The 27,660-nt window shown below is 46.0% G+C and overlaps 2 protein-coding genes across 2 annotated transcripts; both read left to right on the forward strand.

Annotated features, from left to right (window-relative positions):
* Positions 1-1,041: 1,041 nt before the first annotated feature.
* On the forward strand, positions 1,042-17,212 carry LOC119169374 (papilin). The gene is made up of 5 exons (XM_075885794.1): positions 1,042-1,049; positions 2,951-3,183; positions 10,757-10,936; positions 11,581-11,760; positions 17,094-17,212. Exons 1-5 carry the CDS (start codon positions 1,042-1,044, stop codon positions 17,126-17,128), a joined length of 636 nt encoding a protein of 211 aa, XP_075741909.1. The 3' UTR covers positions 17,129-17,212.
* A 5,741-nt stretch (positions 17,213-22,953) lies between these two features.
* LOC119170447 (xyloside xylosyltransferase 1-like) lies at positions 22,954-26,795 on the forward strand. The gene is made up of 2 exons (XM_037421618.2): positions 22,954-23,746; positions 25,901-26,795. Exons 1-2 carry the CDS (start codon positions 23,291-23,293, stop codon positions 26,648-26,650), a joined length of 1,206 nt encoding a protein of 401 aa, XP_037277515.2. The 5' UTR covers positions 22,954-23,290; the 3' UTR covers positions 26,651-26,795.
* The last annotated feature ends 865 nt before the right edge of the window (positions 26,796-27,660 follow it).

A 27,660-nucleotide genomic window follows, 5' to 3' on the forward strand; every position in this document is an offset into this window, starting at 1 on the left:
GTAACATTTTACTTACAATGCGCAATAATAATTAAAATATATAACAATGAAACATTCCGATACACAGTAATAAAGAAATACATTGTTAGTTTCATTTCGATGACATTTTATTCACTTAATGACCTTTTCTTGTAAGAAAGAGTAAGCTGTGCCTCGATGAGATCTGCTTTTATTATAGTCGCGGATTTCCCTAAGTGTATGCTATACTAGGTAGAAAATTGTAACATTGCGAATGAACTCAAAAGTAGCCTTTTCATGCACCTATCGTCAAACTTGCACTTCTCTTTTTGCAGACGCAATGATGATACAACGTAAGTACTCGACGCGTTATCGTTGATTCGAACTGATCTATTGAAGATTCATGTTGCAGTACTTCGGCCGTAATTCACACCTATGATTTTTTTTTGTTTTTACAATCATAGATGTAATAAAATTTGTTTTCTGTTGTGCTTAGACTCCCACTCGCTCACGAGCCCATTTCCGGTAGATTAATTAAGAAACATATCCCACTTCTGAGGTGCTTTGTGAGTTCTGCATCTTCCGAACCAAACAGTTCCGCCCCGCAAAGCAGTGCTCCAGCACTGCTAAGTAGTGACTGGGCTGATAAGATTCATAGCGTCCGTTCACATTTCCATATCGGAAATACCTCACCCGCCTCCGTACAGTATAGCCATCGGAAGCTGGATTACTTTTTGCTTGAATTCTTTGTAACAATCCTCCACTAATCTCCTTTACGCAGTACCTATTATGGCAAAGCTGCAATGATTCTATACTTCACAAATGTGAAATAAGGATGTCTCTTCCGTTTCTCTCTCGACTGCAGCACTTAACGAGACGCCGCAATACGAGCTTTACGGAGTATACTCTGCAGGTAAGCGCTCCCCTTGCCAACGGTGCTGAGATTATATACAGACACGGGCTCTTGTTTTTCATTCCATTGAGAACGGGTTTCACAGGCTCATCTAGAACTCTGGCGAGCGTGCTTCACGCATCGTCCGTGTCGTGTCTTCGCTGATGAAATGCCTTCAGTAGCGTTTTCGAATGCCCTGGTAAAATTGAACGTACGACGCGAATAATTATAATATACGTTGGTATATACGATGACGCATGCATAACATGATGACGCATGCGTAACACGTTGGAATATACGATGACGCATGCATAAAAGTCGACGCACTTCGCCGAATGTAACAGAAAGCCGGTGAACATGCTTGTGATTTTAGTGCGAGCACTTCTTCCTTATAGTTTGAACCTTCATTGTGCATAGCACAAGTTCGGTCAACATAATCCAGTATTTAGCGGTTTGAATGATTGGTTCTTAAAAGGCCTCTCTTACCATTCCCGGGAAAAAAATAGAAAAAATTGGCCCCGTATCTGCATGTAATCTGCAAATGTCGTCGAAAGACGATAGTCTTGCGTCTGGAGAGAGTGAACAAAACATTTATTTGATGTTATGCGCAAGAAAATGGGTGAATGGTATTCCGGAGGCGCTGAGTTTGAGTGTCTCGAGCGTGCAGCAGAGGCGAACAAACGCACCTAGTCACGTCACACATGAGACATGAGCGACATCTGGCAATTTTTTTTTTTGGAAAACAAAGCGCTTGGCCCTGAGACGGGCGTGCGCGCCCGTATCAGCGGTGATAAGGTGTAGAACGCAAAGCGACGGGTTGGGGCCACCACCGTGTCTTCTTAGCAAAGCGTTGGAAACACTCGCCTTTCCGTGCAAGCGTTGCATGGTCAGCGCAGCGTGATAAGCGCTACGGTCCTTAGCATTACTTATGTATGCCTTTTCTAGTAAAAGGCGAACGTGTAGAATACATACGTGTTGTTATGGTGCCTCAAATATGCGCAATAATTGCTTTTTAATTGACAATCGCACACGTATGAACGCTGATCTTTGAGCAACATTGGTGGGCGCAGCGGATGAGGTCGGCTGTTCAAGTTATCAGCTGGTGCTCTTTGAAGTAGCCGGTTCGCAGTAACGGTGGACAAACAGACAAATGTACAGACCAACAGACAGACCAAAGTTTTCGCGTCGAAGGTCCCCAAGAAAGACTATGGTCTTTAAAAGAGCGCGTTATTCTCTCCTGGCGTTTGTCGTCTTTTTCTCGCACTTCGTGACGCAAGAACAGTGATTCCCGCGACGTCGTTATACCGTACACACTCTCGATTGGTCCACGTACGCGAAATATCAGATGCGAATTGTCTCCTACACTGTTTCGCCATGCAACCACGTATCCGTTATTACTTATCTCGCATCACTATCGTGAGCGGTCAACTTGCTTCGGTACAGTTTTTGTGTTTCTTACTGCGCAAGCTCAGGTAACAACGTGTAGCCGAAAAGCACGAAATCTTGATAGACCCAACGCTTAGCGCGGACATCGTACACGTGCTTTCAAGAAATAAGTGGCGAGGAGGAGATACCGTTTGTGAGAATGTTGCGAACTAAACTCTCCCACTTCTACGTCCCCCCCTTTCCCCTCTTCGTATTTCTGTCGTTGGCTAAAGCGATAGCCGTTCCCGCCCCCGTTTCCCCCTCTCCCTGCTTTATAGGTGAAGCTACAAAAGAAGCTAGCGCGGGACAATAAACGTTCATCTCGTTGCCCTATTCTGCGGTTGTCTGCGTATGCTTGCCGTGGCTGAGCGGCTAGGTATGTAACAGAGAACGATATAGCGAAGCCGAGAAAGAAACCATTTTCTCGTCTTTGAACGGTTAAGGGCGCCTTTAAGTCGCAACCACGTGACTCTATCCCCCGTATTCACAAACGCTCCTCCACTTGACTTCCACCCTTCACTTGACAAAGTTGAGCACTGCGCCACCGCTCGGCTGAAAATGACGTTGCGCTTCTCAAGAATTGCAGCAGACTATCACTGTTATGCAGTGACTTGCCGTGCCTAAAGATGGCGCTCCCATCGGCTTTCTCAAGTGAAGGCGAAGCGTTGAGTGAAGGGAGGTTCTAGTACACGGGGAATTGTGTGGTGCAGTCGGTGCCGGCCTGAACAGTGGCAAGCGCGAGCTGAAGACGGGTCCCTGCACCGACATCAACGAGCAGAAGTTCCTGGCGTACTTCGACTACGAGCTCAACCTGTGCTCGCGCTTCCTGGGCGACTTGCGCTACTGCCTCGTCGGCGACAACCGATTCGAGACCAGGGACGACTGCAGGCGCGCTTGCATCTCGCCCGGTAAGCGCGCACCGAGAGAAGTGGTCGTCACTGCGAGATTGGCTTCGTTGTCGGCGAATCGCTTAAGTCACGAATGCAGGCTTCTGTGGGGTAATATAGGAAGTAGGGAGTTTTAGAATAGCGCACCGCGTGCCCTTGCGATGCGGTCGCTGCCACGGCGCATGCGTCGTAACGCGAGTCGGCGTTCGCGTTCGCGGACCGCACGCGAAAAATCTGAAATTGCATGCGGTTATGGCTGCCCGCACGTGGCCCGCAAGCGCTGGTTTCGAGGCTGCGCTGTCGCTGCGATCGTGCGCTGCGGATCACAGCAGGGCAAACGCTATTCTAAAACTCACGTGGCGCCCGCAACGCCCGCAGCGCTTGCAAACGGTATTCTAAATCTCCCTAGTTTTCGAATAACGTACGCAAAGTTTTGCGTTAGCGTTTCATGCCATTGAGTGTGGGTCGCATACGCTAACCGCTTGCGGGCTCCCGCCAAGCGACGTGAATAGCGGGTGATCGCAAAGCCCCCTAAGTTAGCATGCGCTATTAGAATAGAAAAGTCCTTATTGTAGGACGAGGAACGCACGGCCACCGGAGGGAATTCATTGCTTGCGTGTTCGCACATTGAAAAACGCCTAGAAGAACATTTTCAGGCATGAATTGAGCTGGAAGCTATCGCAGCAGTGAAACAGTGGATATGTTTAGAATAAAAAAAATGTACTCAGAGAACGCTGTAACTGATATTACTATCATAAGTTTTGAAGTAAAGGAGGAAGGAAATCAAGTAGCATCTTTAAAATTTATGCCGAAATCTCTGCACGTGGCGTCACTAATTAGAAGATGGATTTATCATGTTTCGGCGCCATTGACATTAAGTTGAAATTTTTTCAAACTTAGTATGTTCAGGCTAAGGCCCCTCATAGGACGCTTGACTTCGGTTTTAGTGATTAGAAACAACGCAGGCCCTTTGAGGCGGCATCATTATATCTGGCGTCAACGCGCATAATGCGGAAACTTCAAGGTAGCGTCGCCGCCCACATTCTTTTTCCGCATATTCTCGCGTACCAAGCATCTTCTCGCCGTAAGCGAATTGTTTCATAATGTTGATGATAATTGTACCGCGCAGGAACAGTTTACTGGTACGAAAAAAATAGTTTTTTTTTGCTCGTTAGTGTCCCTTTAAGAAATACAACCATGTTCTACGGGAGTGATATATAGAATACTTTGCATATGTGGTAGTATCTACACCGCATAGACTGCGCACCAGTCTACGCAGTCTCCGGGTACATATTAGGCTTTGCTATCGAGCTACGTGAGCATGAAAATTTATCAGATAGAGGGTTATCGATTATTGTTACAGAATTACGAATACATTTCAAACTTCACATCATCACCCCAAGCCTGATCCCCAGTATCGTGATTAGCGAAGCAAAGCAATTTTTATAAGTCACTCGTTGGCGCTTCTCACCTAGAAATACTGCGTCATGTTCACCGATCACTTGTAAGCACGCGTGTGGTTTACCTTCCCATGATGTATTTGGTGTTCTCAAATAAATCTTTCAGTTGTTCGACCGGTGTTTGTACTGTCTTCTTCCTTCGCATTTCGTCGCTTTGTGCGCTATCCAAGAATGAATAAATTTTAAATAGCCCGGCTTTCGCCACCCCTCAGCCTTTAAAAAAATATTGGAAATGAGTTTAACGTTGACATCCTCTACCTTCCAAGAATCAGCTAAAAAAATTTCAACATATCCACGGAGTGAATACTGTCGAGTGGGGCGAAGCATCCGTCCATCCCTCCGTCCGTTTCATCTGCCTGTCTGATCCTAAAACTAGCACCATCCCAGTACAACCACTGGAATGTCATCTAGTGATATGCCCAGGGACATATACAGACAACGCCATCTATTGGGCAATTCATAAACTAGAGGTGGCTACATACATATTACTACTACGGAGGGAACGAGCCACACCCTAAGTAGCTACGCCCTTAAAAACTTGTGCTCTAAAATGATAAAAAGTGAGTAGGTGCGTGTTTGTAAGTTGATAAATCTCGCAGTGCAAAAAACTAAAACCACTTTGTTTATGGCAAACCTGTTGAGTTCTTCGTTGTCCTGTTGTAAATTTTGGCATAGGCCAACATTTGCCTGCGCAACCACCTCAGAGCTTAAATTCTTGACAGCGCTTTTGTTTCTCTCATGTATTTGTGGAATGTATGTGTTGTGTTGGTCCTCAGGAATTCAAGATGCAACTTTGTTGCTTTTAGCCCGTTGATCTTTATCCACAGTTGTGAGGGAAGTTAGAGATAACCTTTATATTATTTGAGAAAGCTCGACATGTTCGCACTGGGATTTTTCCGGGTAGGTAGTCTGTGCATGCGCGCCGGCCTCGAGGAGGCACGCGCACGGCACGCGCCATGACTTTTGTTGACCGAAATGTGATGACACGTGAGGACTAAGCGACATCTGGTGCCGCAAACATGCAAATGTTCTCCCCAAAGCGAGGCGCGAACGCAGGCCTCAGAGAGTGCCTGTCGGCGTGCGCAGTGCAATTTCGGAGTCCAAGGGCCACCAGTTTTGATTTCTGTGATCTCCACATGGGGTGCTGTTCGGACTAGGAAAATGCCCATTATTTGCCCATCGTTTCCACATACGGCTGCACCGCGAGATTCCGTCACGGGGGCGTCGTGCTCACGCATAATGACCCCTGCGCAAGGGAGATAACTGAAGCGTTTTCCGTCTGCAAAAAATATTGACAAGTGTATAAGCACCCCGTCGTTAGCGCTGCTGGATTGTGAAGTGTTGTTCTTGGACAACACGTGGCGATGCCAGTAGGCCTCTTACTTTTTCTGTATGTTGTTCTTTCCGTTTGAATAAAACGTTCAGTTGAAAGTCAGAGCTTGTGTTATGCAGTCTCTCCTCTTCATCTATTAATCCACCAGGCCAACACATTGGTCCAAGCAGGGTGGACATTACTGCAAGAAAAAAAAAAACACAAACAAGCGTAAATAATATTCCATAAAACGAAGCTAGGATCCCACTTTGACGGGGCTTAATTTTACAGAAAGGGCTTGTCAAAACAGTCATAAAGTCATTTGATTCTAGTGCCCTGATAGGATGGGTATTCCACTCGATCACAATTCGAAGTATAAAACCGCACGTGTGAGAGTTTGTTTCATAGCTGGAAATTGGCACAGATATTCGTGACAGTGCCTTGTTGTTTGCATAGTGGACAATGTCTCTTCTTTCGCGCTATTTATACATGGATAAGACACATCCTCGAGGATGTTCCAAGAGGGTGTTCAATTATGATGTGACGAACATTTTTATTTTAATCTTCTGTACATGTCTGTGAATACATCAACTGATCACCACTGTTAGCCCTCCCCTCTCATCATCCCGCAGTTTTTCGTGAACAAGGAATCGATGTATATATATTTTGACCGTGCATGTTCATCCTGTTTGATTGTTTATGTCTTGACTTAAGCTGCTTTCTCTTGTTGGTTTCTGACGCAGAATTCAGATGGACGATTTTCGTGATGTTTTTTATTTGTTTCAAAATATTGCTGACTGCTTGCTAGCGCTTTGCGGGCTCATTGAATTGCTTCTGCAGAGTTTCAACGTGATAACGTCAAAGAGTTTGTTTCGCAGAAACTCCGGTGTTGGTGTTGCAATGGAGTCGTTCGTTGTAAGCGAAAAATCGGCGTAGTCTGTAATAGAATAATCTAGAATGCTGCAAATAAAATAAGTAGAAATAGTTAGTTCGAGTGAAATTATAACCCAGGTCTTCTGCGTGGCAAGCAGGCGTTCTACCTCAGAGCCACATGATTGCTTGAAACTGCTTTGAGAAAAAAAATGAGTGCCTTCTTGTGGTAGGAGCCTTCTTAACAAATGTAATACTGCTGGCAGAAGAGTAGAATCGCACCTGTCGTCAAAACACGTGTATTGTGCAAAAAGTGACTGTTCTGAGAAGCCGATTATCACAAAACACTCGAGAATTATAAAACATTCAGGTCCGTATAAGGCAACACGTGAACCTACGCAGCGGTTCACTTCGTTGATTCTCCTTATGGCGTTGATTCTCCTTCGTTGATTCTCCTTATTTGTTGATTCTCCTTATGATACTGAAAGATACCCATAATCATATTCATCATCATCTTCCATCATCAGTATCGTCCATCTTCATCGTCCATCATCATCGCCCATCGTCCATCATCAATCATCGTCCATCGTCCATCATCATATCATCGTCCATCGTCCATCATCATATCGTTCATCAAAATCATCATCATCATCATCACCACCGACAAAGTAAACAGGTGCGTAGGTTCGCGTGTTGCCTTATGGACGTGTGGTGGACGTTTAGTAGATTCGCAAAAGAAATAATTATGTCATTGTGGATCCTGCGTTACTGAACTTGCTGTAGGCATTCTAGGATAGCTTTAATCGGCCTATGTTACGCGCAGAGACGTTCGCTTCCTTGAGGCGTGGTTGATGCATGCACCGAGAGCCGAAGCGAGGCTAGCAGCTGAGAAGGCGATCGACACGGGGCCTGATAATGATATCGCGATAGGCGAAGCTCGAGCGTCCTCCAAGTTTTTTCAGACTGTCATTGGAAAACGACCATGAAAATTCGGCTCACCGCAGGGTTTGAGAGCTGTTTTCGAAGCAGAAGAGCTACGCCACGTAGGCCTATCTTCCGGAATATTTGAGAAATGAACCAATAGCATAAAAAAAGAAATGAACAAAATGGTGTAGTTGAGGCATTAACAAATAATAATGAAAGGGGAAACAAAGGGTAATTTTTGGTCCGCAATAATTCCTTTCAATCTTGTCATAGGTAGTACACTATAGTTAAAAAAACAGATATTAACCCCATGCTTTCCTTAGATTCATTTGGTTGTTAATAACGAAAAAGGCTAGACGATGGACGTAGGTATAAAGATTAAACTTCGCGCGCAAATAATAACCAGCAGCAGTTAGCGCCATCTCTTGCTTCTCTCATTCAGAGTCGCCTGTCTACGTTTCAGCCATTCTCATAGAGACGGCGCCACTAAATAGTGACTACCGTGTTAGGGCCATTTCAATTACACGTATATAGGAACCAGAATAATTGCGTATGAAGTATCAGGTGCGATGTGCTACGCGCCAGCTGCCTTGTTTCAGGGTTGTAGGCAGATATTTTATTTTTCTTATATTTCACGGGGTTGAGGTGGGTTCAACATTTATGTCTGGGAAAGGGCACGCACGAGAGTGGACGGGTGGGTGCGTATATAGTGATAAAAAAAAAAAAAGTGGGCGAGGGAGGTCTACCTTCTGCCCCTCACTAAATAATTAACTTCGTTTAATGCTTTTATACATCAAACCGGGTGCATTGCTTGAAAACCTGGGTTGTAGAAACACCTGTTTCTTGTCAAACCTTTTTTTGCCCCCTCTTGCATTCGCTTACAGTACCTCCCCTCTTGAGGATTTGTTGGGTCTCCTTGGGCGATCTTGAAATTTTCCTGGAGGTTTAGCTCGCGGTCGGCCTGAAGATGTGGGCTTATAAAAAATATTAAAGCTGGCAACCGATTCCCCGAGTCACTGGAGGTTTATATCAAATCTGAATCCTCGCAAAACCATTTGCACATTAAACTGCACGTCGGAGGGTGTTTGAGCATTCGAGCTGTTCAACGCATAAGAAGTAAGCATTGTTGTTTGATTCTTTTTTATCTGAGGATATATTTGTTGTTATTTATTATTTGTTTCTTTCGTATCATTGAAGGGTAGAATACTTTTTTTTGAGGGACATGAAACTAAACGACAAAGAAACTATTCTCCATTACAACATGTATAGTGGTTACGAACCCATGAACTTTGGGTCGTGGGTTCGATTCCGACTACAGCGGTCGCATTTCAATGAAGGTAGAATGCTAGAGGTCTGCGTACGGTGAGCAAAGCAAGATATGGGGCTTGTCGGTTTTTCATGACCAAAATACTGCGTTACAATAACTGCAAAAAACGAAGTTAGGAAGGAGACGCCAAAATAAGTGGACATTGTGAGCTTCGTAACTACGTATTTCACAGTAACTGTTTCGCAACGTTTTGATCCGCGTACCGCGTTATGTGAATGCACGTTAATGAACACCAGATGGTCGAAATTTCTGTAGCCTTGTGCTACAGCGTGTCTCATAATCATATCATGGTTTTGGAATGTCAAATCGCACATGGTATTACGCAATTTCTCGGTCATGTGGCAACTCATGCTATTGCAACCGCATAGTCTTTTTTTCATGAGTGGAGACTGCAACTGCCAGTGTGTGCATACATCGCTCGCGTGCGTAGTCTAAACTTTCGGAGCCCTCCCTTCGGCGTTCCTCATAGTCATATCGTGGGTTTGAGAAGCGAAATTTCTGGTGGTATTGATATGCCGTATAACTTGATTTTTTTGTGAAAAATAAAGGCGGGTTGTAGAGAATACCTCGTTTTGAGTGGCCTTCTCTTACTATAACAAATGATACACCCTTGCCCGTAATGTTTCACTGTTGTCTCCTGTTATTTTATCTGTCATTTTTGCAAAGTGTAAACATGTTGTATTTTACAGCTGGGGTTCCAAACAAACAAAAAACAAACACTGACTTGCCGCTGACGAAACGCTGACTTGCCATCTACATAAATCTATTTATTAAAAAAAACAGCTTAATTCCCGAAGAACTTTAATTCTGTTCTTTAGGCACGACTCTATGAAAAAAATAGTTAACGTGTATCTACAAATAAAGATATATATTTGGTATGCCAGCATCTCCCGAAATGAGTAACTGGTTTTTATTTTTTTCCTCCAGTTTCACCAGTTTGTCACACATTCAGTGCCGCTACATATCCACTTACATATTAGCGATGCCTCATGTGGATGGATCTTTCATAGTACGATGTATTGGTTTCTTTCCTTTTGTAACTGTCCTCATGTACAAAAATTTGTAAGGGAGCTAAGACAGCTACTGATTCATGCCTATACGTTCACGATGTGCTTTAAAGAACGACACTGTTCTCTTAAAAATAGCTCGAACAGTTCAGACAAGTACGACGTGAAAGGGAATGCTGAAATTACTTTCAAGAGGCCGCATTGGCTTACTTCATTTGTAGAATACGCAGAAAATTGTTCAGAAAAAGCGTTCGAACGGAAGTGCCCCTCTCGCAAATTAGATGTGACGGAACTTGACCAAAGTTAATGTTCGGCCTTACTGGTGTAACCGCACAACAGGAGTTCAAGAGAAGATGAAAGCTTGAAGGGATGAAAAATTCGGGAGCATCGTGTGTCTCTACTATATTCCAACAAGTGGATTGGACTTAGTTGGAGCTGAACCAGGCTCATGTTCCTAAATATTTCATACTGGCTTAAGTAACTAGGGAGAACCAGGATAACAGGAGTTGACTTGGTCTTTCCTTTGTCCTTGTCTCCTCACTAGTTGCAGTAACTATGCACCTGCAACTATGCAGTAACTATGCTGCAACTATACAGTAACTATGCAATTGTATACACGCGTTATACGTATGATCGTTGCGTAAGCGTGATTTTGGCGTTACCCTTCATATTGCTCATGACTACACATTGTTAGCCTTCCAGAAGCACCGCTGCAAAGAGGTTCACTTCGGTTTCTGCTTGGGGCCCACCGACAGGGTGTACAACGTGGTGTTCAGCAACGGCCAGTGCCGCCTCACAAAGTCCATCCTGTGCCTCCAGGGGGACAACAAGTTCCTCAACCTCGAGGAGTGCCAACAGTTCTGCTGCAAGAACTGTAAAGTGACTTCACTAATTCCACTCTTTCACTGCACCGCAATCTCGGTTGACTGGTTGTCGTTGCTTGATTCCTTGTAATTTGTGTCATGCTCCTCAGTAGCGCGAAAGGGCAAAACCGCTCCAATTTCATCTAAAGCAAGCAAATCTGGTTGAGTAAAGAGCGCAGTTGATCACTGCCATAGTTTGTGCCACTGTTTTGAAGTCATGCATGGGGACCTTTATTAATAGTTCTTTACCTGCAGCCTAATCTACGTAAAACACCAAAACAATGTTTTGTTTGTTTGAACGACTCCAATGACGCTTTCACGCATGGGAAGGTTGTGAAGTCTTGGGTATCCTAAGGATACGTTGTATTTCATTTTCATTCTTAACTAAATGTCTCAATAGACACCTTCATAATATGAGATCCGGGTCAGCTGATTCGCGGAGCTCAAAGTGACGTTGGTGCACGTATTTCCTTTTTTTTGCACGTTTTCTCCATCACTGAACGCTTTCCTTAAGACAAAGAATAGTGTCTTAGGTGATGGTGAAAGTTAACTTACTCATGCGATACGAGTCATTTCAATCTTCAGTGTTCATCTAAGGTGTGCCATGCTTGTGTGAATTCCTCATACAGTTAGAGTCGACGTGCCCTGCATGCAGGCAACAGCGAGCACTGCTTGGCGTCGCCGCGGGAAGGCCAGTGCCTGTCGGCGGACCTCCGCTACCGGTTCTACTTCGACAACAGCACCAACCAGTGCCTCTTGCATCGAGGTGTCTGTCTCAAGGGTCGCAACCGCTACCGGACGCTTGAGACGTGCGCCGAGCACTTCCCGCTCAAGAGTGAGTACACGCTGTAGTATCGAAAAAGGCCAGTCCTCTCGCAGAGTCAGTTTACCACACGCCAAACGGCACCATCATTTCCCTATGTCGATTGCCTGGTCTCACTCTTGCACCCACTTCTTGAGCGAGCGTTTACGTAATCTAGATCCCTGTTATCCACCTGTCAGTGCGGCCGGTAGATCCTGCGGGATTGTTCACTTTACAGCGAACGATAGCGACAAGCATGTGGTAAAGGGTGGGTTCCAGCTTCCATTATACTCGGAGTGGACGGCTCAAAAATAGACGGCTAACAGTACAGCGACCGTCTTTGTGCCATTATTATAATTATAATGTGACAGGTTCCTGAACATAGCATGAAATACACGCTGCAGGCTATTTTCCTGTCCAAACGAGATAGTGGTCGTACGGAAAGCCGAAAACTTTCCGAGAAAGTTGCCATATCAAAGACGTGGCCTTGCCTTGTCACAAGCTTAAATTGACTTAAATTTGTGTTTTCAGGGTTTCGACCCTCAAGGTAGTCAACCGGATGATATTACGTTCCTTTTTCAGAAGTTCTCTCATCGGATTGAGGTAGTATCTCGGTGCACAGACGCCACCCACCAAGCGCGTTTCAATACCCGGGCGACTCTGGCTCGATGTATTCTCCTAAGCTGTCGGTGTAGAATGTCTACGACGCACTCCAGGACTAGAACACAACTAAGAACGGCCCATACGCTATCGTTCTTTACCGTTCCACCTGACCCTCAACACCCTCGCCAACGATGACTGCCTTCCACAAGTGATGAAAAATGTAGCCTATATACACTGATCTTCTCATTTCGACCGGGCGAGCAGATAGCCAGATAATAATGTATGTGCGTGTGTGTCATGTGTATGTGAAGATTCGAGCACGCCCGTAACGCAGTTGCTCGATATGATGGCAATAAAGGACAATGGTAGCCATGAGGGGAAAAAAAATTCAGATTACAGCATGAGAACAATCACGAAGCTTTCGATAAATATTACAGTGAAAGGGCACAGAGCCTATACACACATGTACCAAGCATCGGACGAACGCCATTGAGTGAAAGCCACATATTGGCAGCAATGAACGAAGTGTCAAAAACTGCTACAAAGGCTATTGTAGACTTTATCAAAAGCACTGGACTAGATACGAGACTGTAGGGTACTATGCTAAGTAGCTACTATACATACGCACCACCTCTTCTTGTCCCCATCATCACCCTTCATCCCTCTTTCCTACCCCATTTATCACCTGTGTAGAGTAGCAGGCTAGAGCGAACTAGCTCAGGCCAACCTATCTGCCTTCTAATAAATTCTCAAGTCACTTGTCAGATAACGAATAGGTTATTGACAACTACGAACTTCGTGAAAATTTCTAGTACGTGTTTTACGAGTTGGCTCGTTTCACGCTGTTTTTCGTCTGAAATCTCGTGTGGATACGCTTCGCATCTGTATCATTTTCGTAAAAGCACATAGGTGGCAGAACGGGGCCAAACGGGAAGATTTCGGGTATTTAATTCCTGAACTGTGCCGTAATGCCCCACGCGTCGGTAGGTCAACATTAAAAGCGTATGATGGTGACGATGGCTTCTCGGCGTCGTCAAATGGCGAAAGCGTTCGAGAATTCGGCATTTTATCATTGGATCGTTGCAAATAAAGCTTACAAAAAGAATGGCAGAGGAACATTACATATGCCTTCACTGTGTTGCACAGAATGTCGTGAAGCACGAGATTCTTGTCAAGACAACTTATATTTCAAGAATTACGATGAGATGTTTTTTGGGCACAAGGGTGGAATGTGGCCGCCAAATGGCTTCACTGCGAGTGTTGCGTTATCGATGATCAATGGTGTCCACAACGAAAAATATTGCTTTAGAGAGGCCCACAATAAACACGCTATATATGGGCCAAGTGGGGTGATGTTGTGGGCACAGATGTACATGAAAGCCGCCATAACGTAAAAATATAGGTATATGCATACTTGCCACCAATTCCTTACTCCGGCCCTTAACCCCAATGTGCAGTAAGCAATTTATTCATTGAAATTTTATACTGCCGCAGCGGTGGCCTCTCTTGAGAGGGTGTGTATGACCCGTATTTCAGCATCTTAACGAACTTTGAACAACCTTGCATTTTTACAGTTATTCGGTGTGGTTGTTTATTTGTATGCTCTGAAACTGGCGCTGCACAATTGCGACAGATCAGCGATGTTAGGATGGCGGTGGTGTGCGCAAAACGCTGAAAAAAAGTAAAGTTGTCATGTTTGGGTGCGTGTTCTATAGAATCAGAATCGTTGTGCATCAAAGGCACGCGGCTTGAAAATTAAAGAGTGATGCCTTGTTGTCGAAAACAAAAAAAGAATTTGTTTGGGAAAGCTGACTATTAACGCTAAAGCGTAGCTCGTAGAGCAACCAGCCTTTTTAACGCGATAGCGTTTAAAGAGCTTGTTTCGCAGAAATGCTGGTGTTGGTGTCGCTGGTTGCGAGGGGAAAATGCTCCGTTGGTGAAAGTTTCAGACGTAAGAGAATTACTGATATGTAACGAGGGCAGTGGGCATGGAGCTCGAGTATAGAAAAGGAAGAAGACTTGCTGTGATCGCAGGCTTGCGTTCAGTTAGCCCTTGCGCTAAATAAAGCTTTCGTTTACCGAGTCAACTCCCGCTTGCGCTATCTAAAAATTGCGCTATCTCCCGCTAAATGAAACCACGTGTGAATGCGAAGCAGCAGACGCTAACGCTTACACTGGCGGCGACGTTGAATAACGTTCCGCGTACGGAATACGTTTACGCTATCGCGTCCTTATGCCTTTGAAGGCGAAGCTCAAGCGTGATCAAGTTTTCATTTTACCGCATTGTGTGCAGACTGCCAATCCATACTAACACCCATTTCTCGTGTGGTTGCACCTCCAGAACAAACTATGAATCTACATCAACTATCTATGTTCCCAGGGAACGACTCCTTGTTTAAAACTACACATTATGACGTACAGTTTCAAGGAGTGCAGAGTGGCTCTGGAGGAAGCGTATCGCGTTTCGTTCTCTCGCACTCATTTTTTATAATCACTTTCTCAGAAGGCAGTCGTGACACAGTCTATTGGCGTAGTGAATTCTCGTCAGGCAGTATACCACGCGCACCACTCGAAGAACGTTAGTTGGCCGCCAACAATTAATCAACTCGGCGTGCAGCTGCGCCGTGCTTCTCTTGGAGGTACGTACACTTTGCGCTGATGCAAATGAAGCCCCTCGAGGCCGTTGTGTGTTGTATCCGCGCAGTGGGAAGTGGCCCGCAGCTCGCGTTTACGCTCTAACACCGCGGCCTTCGCTTTGCATGTGCCGACCTTCATCCAGCCCCGCAGGCCACGTTGCACACTGTTTTCTCTCACTTCGCCTCTTCGGTTTCCTTGGACATGTTTGGTCTTTCCACGTATGGAGAAGCACGGGAACTGCCGAAAACATCCGCGCTAGTCGCCAGAAGTCGTACGTCGGCCGATGAGTCGTACTGACATCGTCATCGCCGGCCTTACAACGCCCACTGCTGGGCAAACTCGTGTTCTACGTTTCTCCAATGAGCCCGGTGCTGTGCTTACTGCGGCCACACTATCCCCGCGGGCGTGCTGCGCGAGCATAAAGAGCAGGAACAGTGGGAAGAGAGCAGCTAGTTGGCTTATTTCTGAGCTCTTTCTTCGTTTTTTTTTTCTGTTCCTGCCCAATATTTTTATTTGTGCGGTACGTCTAAAGTTCAAATATGCGCCTAATAACTGTATACGATCTAACTTCCCAAAATCACACTACGATAATGGGGGACGCGGCAGTGAAAGGGTCCTGAAATTTCGGCCATCCGGCGTTCATTATAGCGTGCACTGGCAACGCACTGTACACGGACCTCTGCCATTTTCGCCGCATCGAAATGCGACCACCGCGGCCAGGATCCAACTCGCGACGTTCGGGTCTGCAGCCGAGTAACCGCTACACACTGCGACGGACAATATAGACTGCAATCTGCAAATTCGCAAGAAAGATTGACTGAAACGAATTTCTCGATCTTGGCTGTTCACCCAACTTCCGGCCTCCTCATTGCGCGCGCGGTCAGTCTTGCATTTTATTTTGTAACTCTCACCGACCGGGACTAAATCTCGCCTTTTTCATACTAAAATGTGTTCATACATATGCTAAATCGTCCCCAGCTTATAAAGCTCGAATTTTAATGACGTTAGCGTAGGCCTCCGCTAACGCTTAATTTAGACCACGCATTGCTGAAATGATTGTGAGGTGGGCGACTGCGACCATGCTAGTAGGGCCATATTGTGGCTGTTTATTCAGTGTCAGAACATCGGAAACATGATTTTATTACGAGGAAGCTGACTTTGATTAGCGCTTAGTTTAGCCGGTCGTACCTATTTCCACAACGCGCAGAATTTCGGATTTTTTTTAAAGGGTGCATAGGGGTTGTGAGTGACAGAATTTCGACTCCGGAGATGGCGATTGCGGTTGATGAGAATTGTGGTGGTCATAGCGTTTACGCTAACGAAAAACGAATATGATATATTCACTGTGCTTATGGCGCTTTTCTGGAAGAAGTTCTTATCCCAGTGAATGATTCGTTTGATAGTGTATTGGTCGACAATGGAGGCAATGCAGTCAGATGCACGCTGTTCCATAGAAAGCTCACTTAACGCACTTTGCCGCGATTATGATTTGTAGAAATTGCTCTTCACAAAAGTAGTCAGATGTTAGAGCATAAGCACCATAGTAAGGCCATAGAAAAAGTCTGCTTTTTTATCACTTTGCGATGGAAACAACTGGCGACTATCTTTGCTAGTATGCAAATATGTTATACACTCTAAGCCAAAAGGGAGCAACAGGGGTATAGGGGTTGCTCCTTTCAGGGAGCAATTGCATTGTCACTCCCATTACTCCCCTAAAAGGAGTAACTGCTGAGAGAGGAACCGTTGCTCTCCTTTCAGTTCCTCCTTCGGGGGATGAACAGTTACTCCCTCCAGTTCCTCCCTGCAGACCAACAGTTACTCCCACCAGTTGCTCTTCTAAGAGCAACAGTTACTCTTTACCATTCCTCCCACGTGTTCGCAGTTACTCTCTGAAAACCAACTGCACATGCTTTAAATGAAATGCTATCGGCAGATTTTTAGGTAGAAGCAAGTCTTGGCCATCACTCTTTCAACAAGCGTTTTCTGATGCTTGTTATCCTAAACAAGATTCATAAACAGGAAAACAGCCACAATTTACAACGCATGGATTAATAATGAACAGGCGCTGCTTTCCGAAGTGCTTCGAAGAGAGTTTACTAATGACTATTTTTCTTTGGCTCTCGCAGGTGAGGACAGGCTTCGATGCGCCCGAGTACCGTGATGTGAAGAACTTAATGTTTAAGTAGCTATAGCGTTTTTACAATATTATTTATCGAATAAAATGTTGGTCCAATGAAAAAAATAAGGAGTCTGCTTCCGAGTGTCTATATGAACTTGTGGGAATATGAGCTTTGCAGGAATTATCTTGTAGCAAGCTGATCTGTTTTTCAGTTACCACGAATAAGTAGCTTTAGGAAACTGCGCAGACTGAGAAAAAAAAAACGGCGAAACTTGCACATAGCCGCGCAAGCCTTCAGACAGCAAAACTAAACGATTCTCAATACTATATAGTGAGGATGCTACGAGGTTGTTTCTACGCCTTAGCAAAGGAATACAAGTTTTTCCTAGGCTTCTCGGTCGTTGCTAGGCTTTAGATAAGTGATTCTAGGTTATTTATACGTTTATTTTACGAGCACATAATCGTTCGCGTAGGCCTTGCATCGCTTCGGGTTCATCGCGCAGCTGCAGTTGCCTTTCCCGTTCCCTACAGTATTCTCTCGCTGTACCAATACTCGGGGCGTCTTCGGCTTACCGCAGTCGCTTCCCAGCACACGTTGGCACAAATGTTGCCCTCTTCCTTCTTAATGGTAGGCGTGAGTAGAGGGAGGTACGTCATCTTTGTGGCACATGACATGGTTTTTTGATAGGCAGAACAAATTTCTTCGGCACATGATGATGATGATTATGATGATTCCACAGCCATGGCTTGTACCCACTCGGGGGATTGGCCAAGAATCGCTGACTTAATTCAGTAAGATTTTTTTTATTCAATATCTAAACCACCCACCGGAAAAAAAAGTAACAAAAAAGAAAAGACACCCTAGGAAGAATGAAAGGAGTTCAATAGTGGTTTGTCACTCGTTCAGATCAGACAATCATTCATTACTTTGAATGGGAACCGGCATAGTTAAACAAAGCTCCTGTGTATGTTGGAATAATTTTGCAGGAATAATAATCACGCAATTAAAAGCTTAATTCTTTTACTATTATTAAGGTACTTGCTGCACAGAAAACGTTCTCGTGGCTGAAGCTCAGATCGGAAGCATACCCGTCTCTGATCGTTTTTTTTTTCAATGCGAAGGATTTATTAGCGAACTTCGGTGACTTTAAGCGTATCTATCTGTTTAGCCACTAACGTTTGGGCTAACGTTTGACTAAGGTCAGTCACCCTCTTCACTTGGCATGAACCAAAATTAGCACGGGAGGGTAAGATGGTTAGACGAATATGAAGCGCTGGTCAAAACATGAATAATGTCCCAATCCCGTCGCATACGTCGTCAAATACTTCCCGGCAGACAGTGGCACATACCCACGGGCGGTATGTGCCGCTAGTATGCCGGTATGTGCCGCTAGTATGCCGGTATGTGCCACAGGTGATTGACACTTAGTATATATACCCTGGAACGACGAGAACACACAAAGGCAATTTTACGCGTGAGCGTTAAGAATACCCGATATTGGTAGCGTCGACCCAACGAAGGCATAGAATAAATGTCAGTGTTAAGAAAAACCTGACATAGGCTGCGGTGACTCCCCGACGAATGCAAATAATATATTTCAGGGTCCCAGTTGGAATAGAACCCAAGCATTCTGCGTAGCAATGAAGCATTCTACCACAGAGCTACGGCAGGTCTCGAAAATACTGTTCAAATAGACGCTAATCAGTCAGTAGTGCGTGCAGTACTACCTACTCAATGTTCTAAACATTACATATGCACTCCTTTGATACGGCCGTCACGTCAGGTTAACGTAAATTGTGGTTAGTTGCCATGCGCTGAAGTTGATTTATGTAGCAGTGTCTATGGCCAGCATCCTCGCGAGCATCAGCGCTTCATGTCAGCTTCTGATGTTGCTAATACCCGCGTTCCAGTTGGCATTATTGTGCGAGTGCAAACAGCTGGCTATATAAACATCTGGAACTCTTCAACATATGTTTGTGCGTGCAACATTTGTACATATACTCAGAGTCATTTCGTGACGTGTTGCTCAATAAAAAAAAAAAACTGCAACTATTGGTCAACTTCCCTCCGCATGCTTCGCATAGTGTCGATTCGGCAGAACCCAGGTACGTGGGCTCTGCCGAATTTTTTTTTCATTCTTCTATAGCGTACAAAAAGGGCTTAATTTGAGAATCTCATATTATACGCAATTGCATCCTTCATTACAATAAGAAATACAGGTAGCGTGGCACTGCTTTTAACATCGCGTTTTCCTGTAAGCAACCATGCACACTACATGGAATTTCGGAATGATGACACATGTTGCATATGAAGCGTAAGTGACATTCTGTGGATAAGGTGATACACGTACTAGTCTCACGAGACCGGTCCGACGATCCTCATTTCATGACATTTCATGACGTTTCATGACGTGTCATTCCATGAGCGTCATTTCATGACGTGTCGCTCAATTAAAAAAAGATGCAACACGGTCACCTTTTCTCCGCATGCTTAGCATAACGTTTATTCTGCAGATACGCGGGATCTGCCGAATTTTTTTTTTCTATAGGCTGCTCAGTGGCACATACCTGATCGACCGCACATATCACGGCTAGCCTGCTGACGTGGAGTGGCCCACTGCGTGCAAGTTCATGCCCCGACGAACCTAAATAAACTTTTTTTTGCATACCACGGTGTCGTTGGTTAAAAAGGACTTCCTTTGATGGGTGTATTCTCAGAAGGTGTACTGCTGTAACGTTGAAAGCTCGGTGCATGAGAAAGAGGCAAATTTGAAAAATGATCATGTAAGAAATGGTGACGCCGATTTCGTATGTGCGCTGCAGCTCTGGAACTCTGAAATCACCACCGCTGCTGTATAGTGGTTGTGGTACTCGTATGCTGACCCGAGAGTCACTGGTTTGATCCCGGCCGTGACGATCACTTTTCAATGGTGAAGAAATGCTACAGAGACCAGCGTGTACTGTGTGATGTAAGTGCACATTAAGCACCCCAAGCGGTCGAAATTTCCGGAGCCCTCCGCTACGGAGCACCTCGCAATCGTATACTGTGGTTTTGGCAAGTAAAACCTCTGGAATAGTTATTAGAACTCCGAGGTTCCCCGGGAATGTGCGTGCAACTGGGAATGTCGTCAGACTTGTGTAATGAGCTCAGTGTCCTTTAATTCCTTTGAAATTCAGTAATCACAGAAGATTTGTTTAAAATCATTCATCATTTCGCGGACGTCATGCGTCACTACAGGACTCTAACCCGCGTGCTAGAGCTTGCGTTTTAGTTCACTGAACTTACCACGGCGGGTCGGCATGTACATTCTAAGGATACCACTATTTTGAAAGCGATTGTTTGCGTGCCAGCCAACACAGGTGATTGAAAATGGACGCAGTATCAATCGTAGGTGTGCTGTAGCTATAACGACACATTTGCGCCGGCCGATGTTGTTGACCATCGTCGATGACGGTCCCACTTTCGGTTTCGTCGTTATTTTGTGTGGCAACGGTTCCCAGTGTGGCAACGGTTCCCAAATCCGTGAAGCGCCCTCGTTTTGGGAATTGGCCGAATGTGGCGAGGAAAAGGCGCGCGCATGCAAAACGTGGTCTCAGGAAGGAAACGACATGCGCGCATAGTTTTCTTCCCGATTCCGTGTGGCACCTGCACCGTTTCCATGTAACATATTGCACCAACAAGGGGCAAATGCCTTCAATTCCGAAGCCCCCGTTTGCCGAAGAACGACGCCCGGTGGTCTGCCTTCGCAATGTGATTACATTGTGGTGGTGTGGCTCGCCAGATTCCGACCAGGTGAAACACAAGATGGTCGCACACCAAGCACGAGATGGAAGGCCCGTTCTGCTTGGCAGCTGCCTGAATTGCGGCAGATAAAATACATTGTCTGTGGTGCCACAGCACTGACATCTGTCTGCCTGTTTCCACAGTGTGTGTTCGGCAAGAGACGTGAAGTCCGAGGCAACATACCACGTTGTTGCGACATAGTTTACATTATTCGTGGCACAGGGCTTGATCTAAAGGTATAGTCAGCATATCGTATATCGAAAAGCAGATAGACAACGGTGTCTCTTTGGCGTAGCCGGTTGGGGGGGGGGGGGAAATCGATATTTAGAGTACTTCGAGAAATTTTTCAGTTTGGCATGTGCATATAAACACGCACACATACGAACCTCAATGTTGGCGGCAGGCCGTAAAGCGGGTGAGAGGTGTCTGGAGACCCGTCCCTCCCCTTTGGAAATGTCAATGGAGGAGTGTTTTGCCAAAAATAACAAAAATAGGTGTTTTTCTCAAATAGTCAAGGTTTTTAAACGAGCTGCGCGTTACCCTCTCCACTTTTCTCCTACCAGCTGCTTGCGCTCGTTTCCCCACTGTGCGTGGGCATCGTCCCCTTTCTTTCCTCTCCTACGCTTCCCCTTTCCTGCCTCTTCTTCCTTGCAAAGCCGACGCAGGCAGCATCTGCTAGTGAGTTTATTGACTTAAAAAAAAAACGAAAAGAAGAATGACTGCTCGCGCTTCACAACCGTGGAGCTCCGCATCACCTCATGGTCCCCTTCTGGGAGATGCCTTGATTTTCTTTTTTTTTCAGCAACTTGGTAACGTACTCGTCTTACCATTTCGGAACTGTAATAGGTGACGTATACTTACGTGAACGTTTTTCGGTAAGGTGAAGTGTCACGTTACTAGTTACTTTTTATTCCAATTATGCCGGGAGATTTACGCAAAGCCGCGGTATTGTTGGTGCCACACTCCCAGAGCTACATGCTCCTGTCGCAGCGGTGGACAGCTATCAGCCTGCCAGGCATTGACTATGATTGATTGATATGTGGGGTTTGACGTCCCAAAACCACCATATGATTATAAGAGACGCCGTAGTGGGAGGCTCTAAAAATTTTGACCACCTGGGGTCCCTGGGCGCCATCATAGTCCTCTCTGGGTTGTTGTTAGTGCGCGTCACGCCCACGAAAAATGCACTGCCGGGGCTGTGACGTTGGCTTTTGTACTCTCGTGCAACAACCTAGAAAGGAGGAAATCTTCCTCTCCGTAAAAAAAAGGTCCATATTCGTTTTTTATGATGACTACACCACTGATAAACATGCAGTTGAACCCCCCTCCACCCACAACAAACTCCGATTCCTCCAGAAAAAAAAAAAATTCGTTACGTGCTCCTGGCTGTGTTAACTCGCGCCTGGTAGGCTGCGTGTCATCCAACGGGGGAAAAAGCGCAACGTTCACGGACATAGAAAAAAACGCACTGTTTTCAAACTCCGGCACGAACATCATCAAAAGTGCAAGGTTTGGATTAGCCTAATTGAGAGTGCCTCGCATTCCGCGCTCGCCCACTCTCAGTCTCTTCTCACGTTTGCTGTTGAGTCAAGTCGGTCATTGGACCTGGCGTGGCTCGCTTGACAAGGGCGGCAGACGGCGGAAGTCTGCAGCCGCTATCCTGCCTCTGGCGACGGTGAAAGAAAAAGAAAAAAGTGAGCGCTGTGGGCAGTCAACGCCGCCGACGTTTACGGCGCCTCAGCCGAGGAAAGAAGGTCGTGGCGAACCGGTTTACCGTCGTGGGGCCCGACCGGTCTCCTTCCTTGGCGTCGGTCATGCACGGCCACCGCCGTCACTGGCGATCGCGCGGTCGCCCGCCGAAGCGCTTTCGAAGACAGATGCGCCCAACTTTCTCTCCAGCGGGCAGCTGTTCGGCGCCGAAAGTCTAGAACTTGTGAGCCATCCACTGCGCGCCCGCGTGTGAGAAAGAGTGTCAGACATCATGAAAAACTTGACTACCGCATCGTCTATTTGCTGCGTTGACGAGGCTTTAAAGGACCGGCCCGCTTCCGGAAGACCACCGCAAGACCGAAAGCTCTTTCGCGAAACCATTCACCTGCGGCGACTCGCGCGGTACAGCGTGAATTGTGTCGTATAGGTAACCTACGAGTTCGAGATGCTTCATGACTCCTCCTATCAAGACGACGACGCCTTTCCGATATTCGGACGGGATGTACGATTGAGCGGCATTCGTGCAATTCGCATCGTGTGCATCGGTTTCGAGTGGGACCGTCGCAGAGAGTGGGATTGAGTGGCAACGGTTTACAATTTTACGAGTGTCATACGAAGAACTCGATGGCGCCGATTAACCGAGTGCACCTACGATAGGAACCTTCGCTCCAAGCTCTGGAAAGACTAGTCTTTGAAAACGCATTCAGCGTATGCGACCAAAGATGCATTCGATAGCGGCTCGCATGGTCGTCTACTCCCTATGTGTGTTCGGCGTGTTTGTGATAATCTGGTGCAATCTCTCGGGAGCTCCACCGAAGTACAACAGACACCAAGTTCTGCTGCAGAACTTGCCGCCGCTAAGGTCGATAGCACCTCTCGTCGTGACGGTGGGACAGACCAACACGACGACCGACGCGGCGACTCCCGCTGCTTGCGCGGCCACGCGGACTGCCTCCTCTCTTCGCAGGCCGGTGGACGTGGTGTTCGTGGCCAAGTGGGCCTATCGAAACATGAAGGTGACGCGAACCATGAGCCACTGCCTGAAGAGCATGTTGGCCAAAACGAACAGTTCGGTTCGCTTCCACGTGCTGGCCGACCCTCAGAGTTACTTGAGACTCAGCCGAACGCTTCGCAGCATCCAAGATGAGTCGGAACGAAAGTTTCAGGTGAGAACTTAGTAAGCAATACAACTAAGCGGGCTATTTGTGTGCCTAAGTTATGAGTTACTGTTACCAATACCACGCAAAAAAAAAGGCACAGATAGGTGATGCATAGATTGCACAAGTGATATCAATGGTAATCAGTGCTGCTGACCTTCAGAAGAGATAGTTACTGCCCTGCGTATAATTTATTAACAATGCTGAATGGCAACTTGAATCTGATAGCTTTCTGTCCTTGAATCTAATGCCGTGAGGACCGTTTATCTCAAGAACACGACGCAGGTCTAACTCTTGTGTACAACAGGGGCAGATGAAACAACTGAATGGAGGCAAGGCCTCGCAGATTAAAGGAATCGAGAAAGGCTGTACATCAAATTACGTTTGTATAAGGATGTCTGCACCACAACGACGAGTAGCCGGTGCCTCCGAAGAGCGTCAGTTTCTTCTGTAATACTATTATAACTAAAATATTTATGTAAGGACCAAAACTGAAAGAAACTATTGCATGCAGCATTGCTCAGAGATACATGCTGTGATTGCGCTAAATTTTCATGCCGCTCGTTCACGCGGCATCAACTTGAGAGCCGTGGGCGCGAGTTTATGAACGAAGTGCTCAATCGAGACCTGGCCGTCATGCGCGGCTTGCCCAACACGGTGCAATACCGGCAAGCGCGTCGCCAGGAACTCATTACCATGATTCGCCAGCTGGGCAAAGCGCACGCATTCCACACGCTTTCTGCCGCAGAATTATAGTGGGACAGGCTCCTCGAAACACCGGAACAGCTGCGAGTGGAATTCACGCTTTAACGATGTACCTCCGGAGCTTCGCCCACTCATCATTATCATTCGCTCCGTGGATATGTGTTCGTCTTGAAATAACCGAAGGCAGCATCAGGTTAGACGTACGCTACATGGTAAAAGCTCGTAAATTTGGACTCGTAGGGCAGTATATCGTTGTTCGAAATAAGTGGAGTTTGAATTAACGGGCGGGTGCTACGATGAGTGGATATAGCGCCGCACTGCATGCACACAGCCCAAAGAAGCCACCTCGGGACTCGATACTACATGATCGTGGCACTGGATATTGTAAATTAAGTTTATGCAACACCAGCATCGGACGGATTTAATCGATCAGTCAGGGATGCACCAGAAAAAAGACATGCCTTCATGCGAGCAGTGAGCCTAAATGTGAAATATATGACGCCATTGACGCTTTAAAACGAGTTTACTTAGATGGATGTCAACACTCTAAAATGTAAATGTAATCAATAATTTGCACTGACTTGCGTTTCTTATGTCATGACTTTATCGGCATCGTTTGTAGCTTGCACAAGAGCTTCAGAGCAATGTTGGAATTGTAATCTGCCTAGAAATGCTATTGTCTTATTGCTCTGCATCTGCAGGAAACTTGGCATTTGGTTTTGCACATATTGTGATAAATAGTTACCCGACTTACGCAAAAAGCCCCGAAAAGCAAGCGCTCCTACTTTCAATTAACCGTTGTCGATAACACGGCATTCGAATTATCGGAAGTGTTCCCGCATAGAAATACACAGGGCAGTGCCGGGACCAGGGCATCAGTTCGAATTAACCGTAAGTTCGAGTTAATCGAATTCGAACTAACGAGTTCGAGCTAACGAACTAACATCAAGGGTCCCGGCAACTAATGGTGCGCTGTATTAAATTTTTTTTCGAACCAAACACATTCGCAATGCACACATTCGGTGCCTTTGATTCACTAGCTTCATTAAGTAACACGCCACTTCCAAACCTTTCTTTTCTGTTATTCGTGATCGGACAATTTTTGCTATTTTATTGACACGAAAATAGTTTATGCCAATGCATTTAATATATTCTGAGGTTTCTCTTAGCGTGAAGTTTATTCATTTATCCCAAGATAGTAAAACCAGGAAAGCTGTTAAAAGTACAGAACAGGACGTAGGCACTTCTGAAGACGCCAGGCAAGCTCTTTCGTAAGCAGTTTTAGCCGGGCATAATTTTCTGTTGAGTGAAAACCAATTATTACTGATCAGTATGCTATGCATGAGATATTCTCTCGCAGTGCAATATCGTAGAGAAATTTTTAATGAACTAAGAAGCATTTTTTGGCGAAAGGACTGTGAATTAATAAGTCGCCTTTGACTTTCCCTTCCAACGCAGTTCTTTCTCTACAACATAACTGCCGTGGAAGCGAGCAACCAGGAAGTGATCGAACTGATGCGGCTGCTTTTCTTCACCAAAGACGTTGGCCGCTACAATGATGACATGTTCTTCATCACCGAGATCTTTCACCGCGTGTTCGACGTGTCGCGCATTCTGTTCATCGACCTGGATCTCGAGTTCGAGGAGGACGTCGCGAAACTGTACGCGCACTTCGACTGCTTCGCGAACGGGACGCTGATCGGCATCGGGCACGACCTGCAGCCCCAGTACCGGGTCGACTTCCAGTCCTACATCGACGCGCACCCCGGCACGGACGTGGGCATGCCGAGGCCCGGAAAGCAGGGCTTCAACACGGGAGTCATGCTAATGGACCTGGACGCGATGCGCGCGTCCAAGCTTTACAACGAGCTGCTCACCTACGAGAAGCTGGCACCGATGTGCGCCAAGTACAGCTTTAAGGGGTCTCTGGGCCACCAGGACTTCTTCACTCTCGTCGGCATGGAGTACCCCGAGCTCTTCTTGGTGCTGGACTGCACGTGGAACCGGCAGCTTGACACAGGTTGGTCGCACACAGTGAACAAGGCTACGTTCGACGCGTATCACAGATGTCCCGGGAAGGTGCGTGTATATCATGCCAATGGCGGTGCCAGGTTGCCTGAACCTGGCAGCGAGGACGACTCGGGAACGAAGATGCGCAAGAGAAAGAAAAAAATTCCTTTGCACCTGTACCCAAGTTTTCCAAGCTAAACGGCATCAGCCGGTCATCAGTGACTGCACGACTCGTGTGTGCCCTTGTATATAGCGATGCAGATTTATCGGGCTCCGTCGTCACGAAAAGACAGCAACACCCATTTGTCGAGGGCTAGTCTGAATACGAACGTGTTTCTATACAAGTGTTGCCTGCATCTAACCGAAAGGTTGTAAGTGCATGCAAATTGTTGGGTTCCTATTGAGAGTATGAAGAGCGTTTAGCGGGACTTTCAGAATGAACCAAGAGTGTACAAGAACAACACTGCCAACGGCTGGTTTGCTTTACGCAACCATTCTTTTCTGTTCTTATTGTTTTACACGAATGCGTAGGATGCATGGTAATAAATGTACGAAGGTCACTGGCGCATCCGGTGACCCTCGAGTTGAAGGAGATGTATCATTGTTTTGTGTGAAGCAGGGCGTTCGTGGTTCGTCATGATATGGTAACGAAGCAATCTAAAAGCGTCGCTGTGAAAGAATGCGTCGCATGGTCATTTGTGTGTGTTTCTTTATGATGATAAAGCCGAGTAGCGCGCGCGTATGTTATGTTGTCGCTACATAGGCTCCTGCAACGTAGCGCAGGTATGTAGATAATTCTCCATGAGTCCTATAACTGTTACTTGTTAGCGAAAAAAAAAAACGCCGTTTCGTGAAACTCTGTGGATGAAAAAAAAAGTGGCTGAAACGGCGTTTGCTTAAGAGTAATAGAAAACTGGGTAATCTTCGAATATTGGTTTGCTCGATAAAGTGACACACGCGACTGCTCCACAACTCGTGAACTCCCGCGGTCTCCCCGAAAGCACGACCAAATTCGGTTATCAGCAGAACTCTTTTTATTTGACACTTGTGAACAGTCGAAAAATTATGTACATGGTTTGGAAGCGAGACAGGCAAAACTCTTTAACGAGGAGCTATGGTCTCCGCACACCCTGACACAGTGATCGCGGCGTCCAAGTTCTTTTTTTCTTTTTTCCCATGCAGGTGATAAGCAACAGCAAAAGTTTGAA

This window comes from Rhipicephalus microplus, chromosome 2 (assembly GCF_043290135.1).
Source record: "Rhipicephalus microplus isolate Deutch F79 chromosome 2, USDA_Rmic, whole genome shotgun sequence".
NCBI lineage: Eukaryota > Metazoa > Arthropoda > Arachnida > Ixodida > Ixodidae > Rhipicephalus > Rhipicephalus microplus.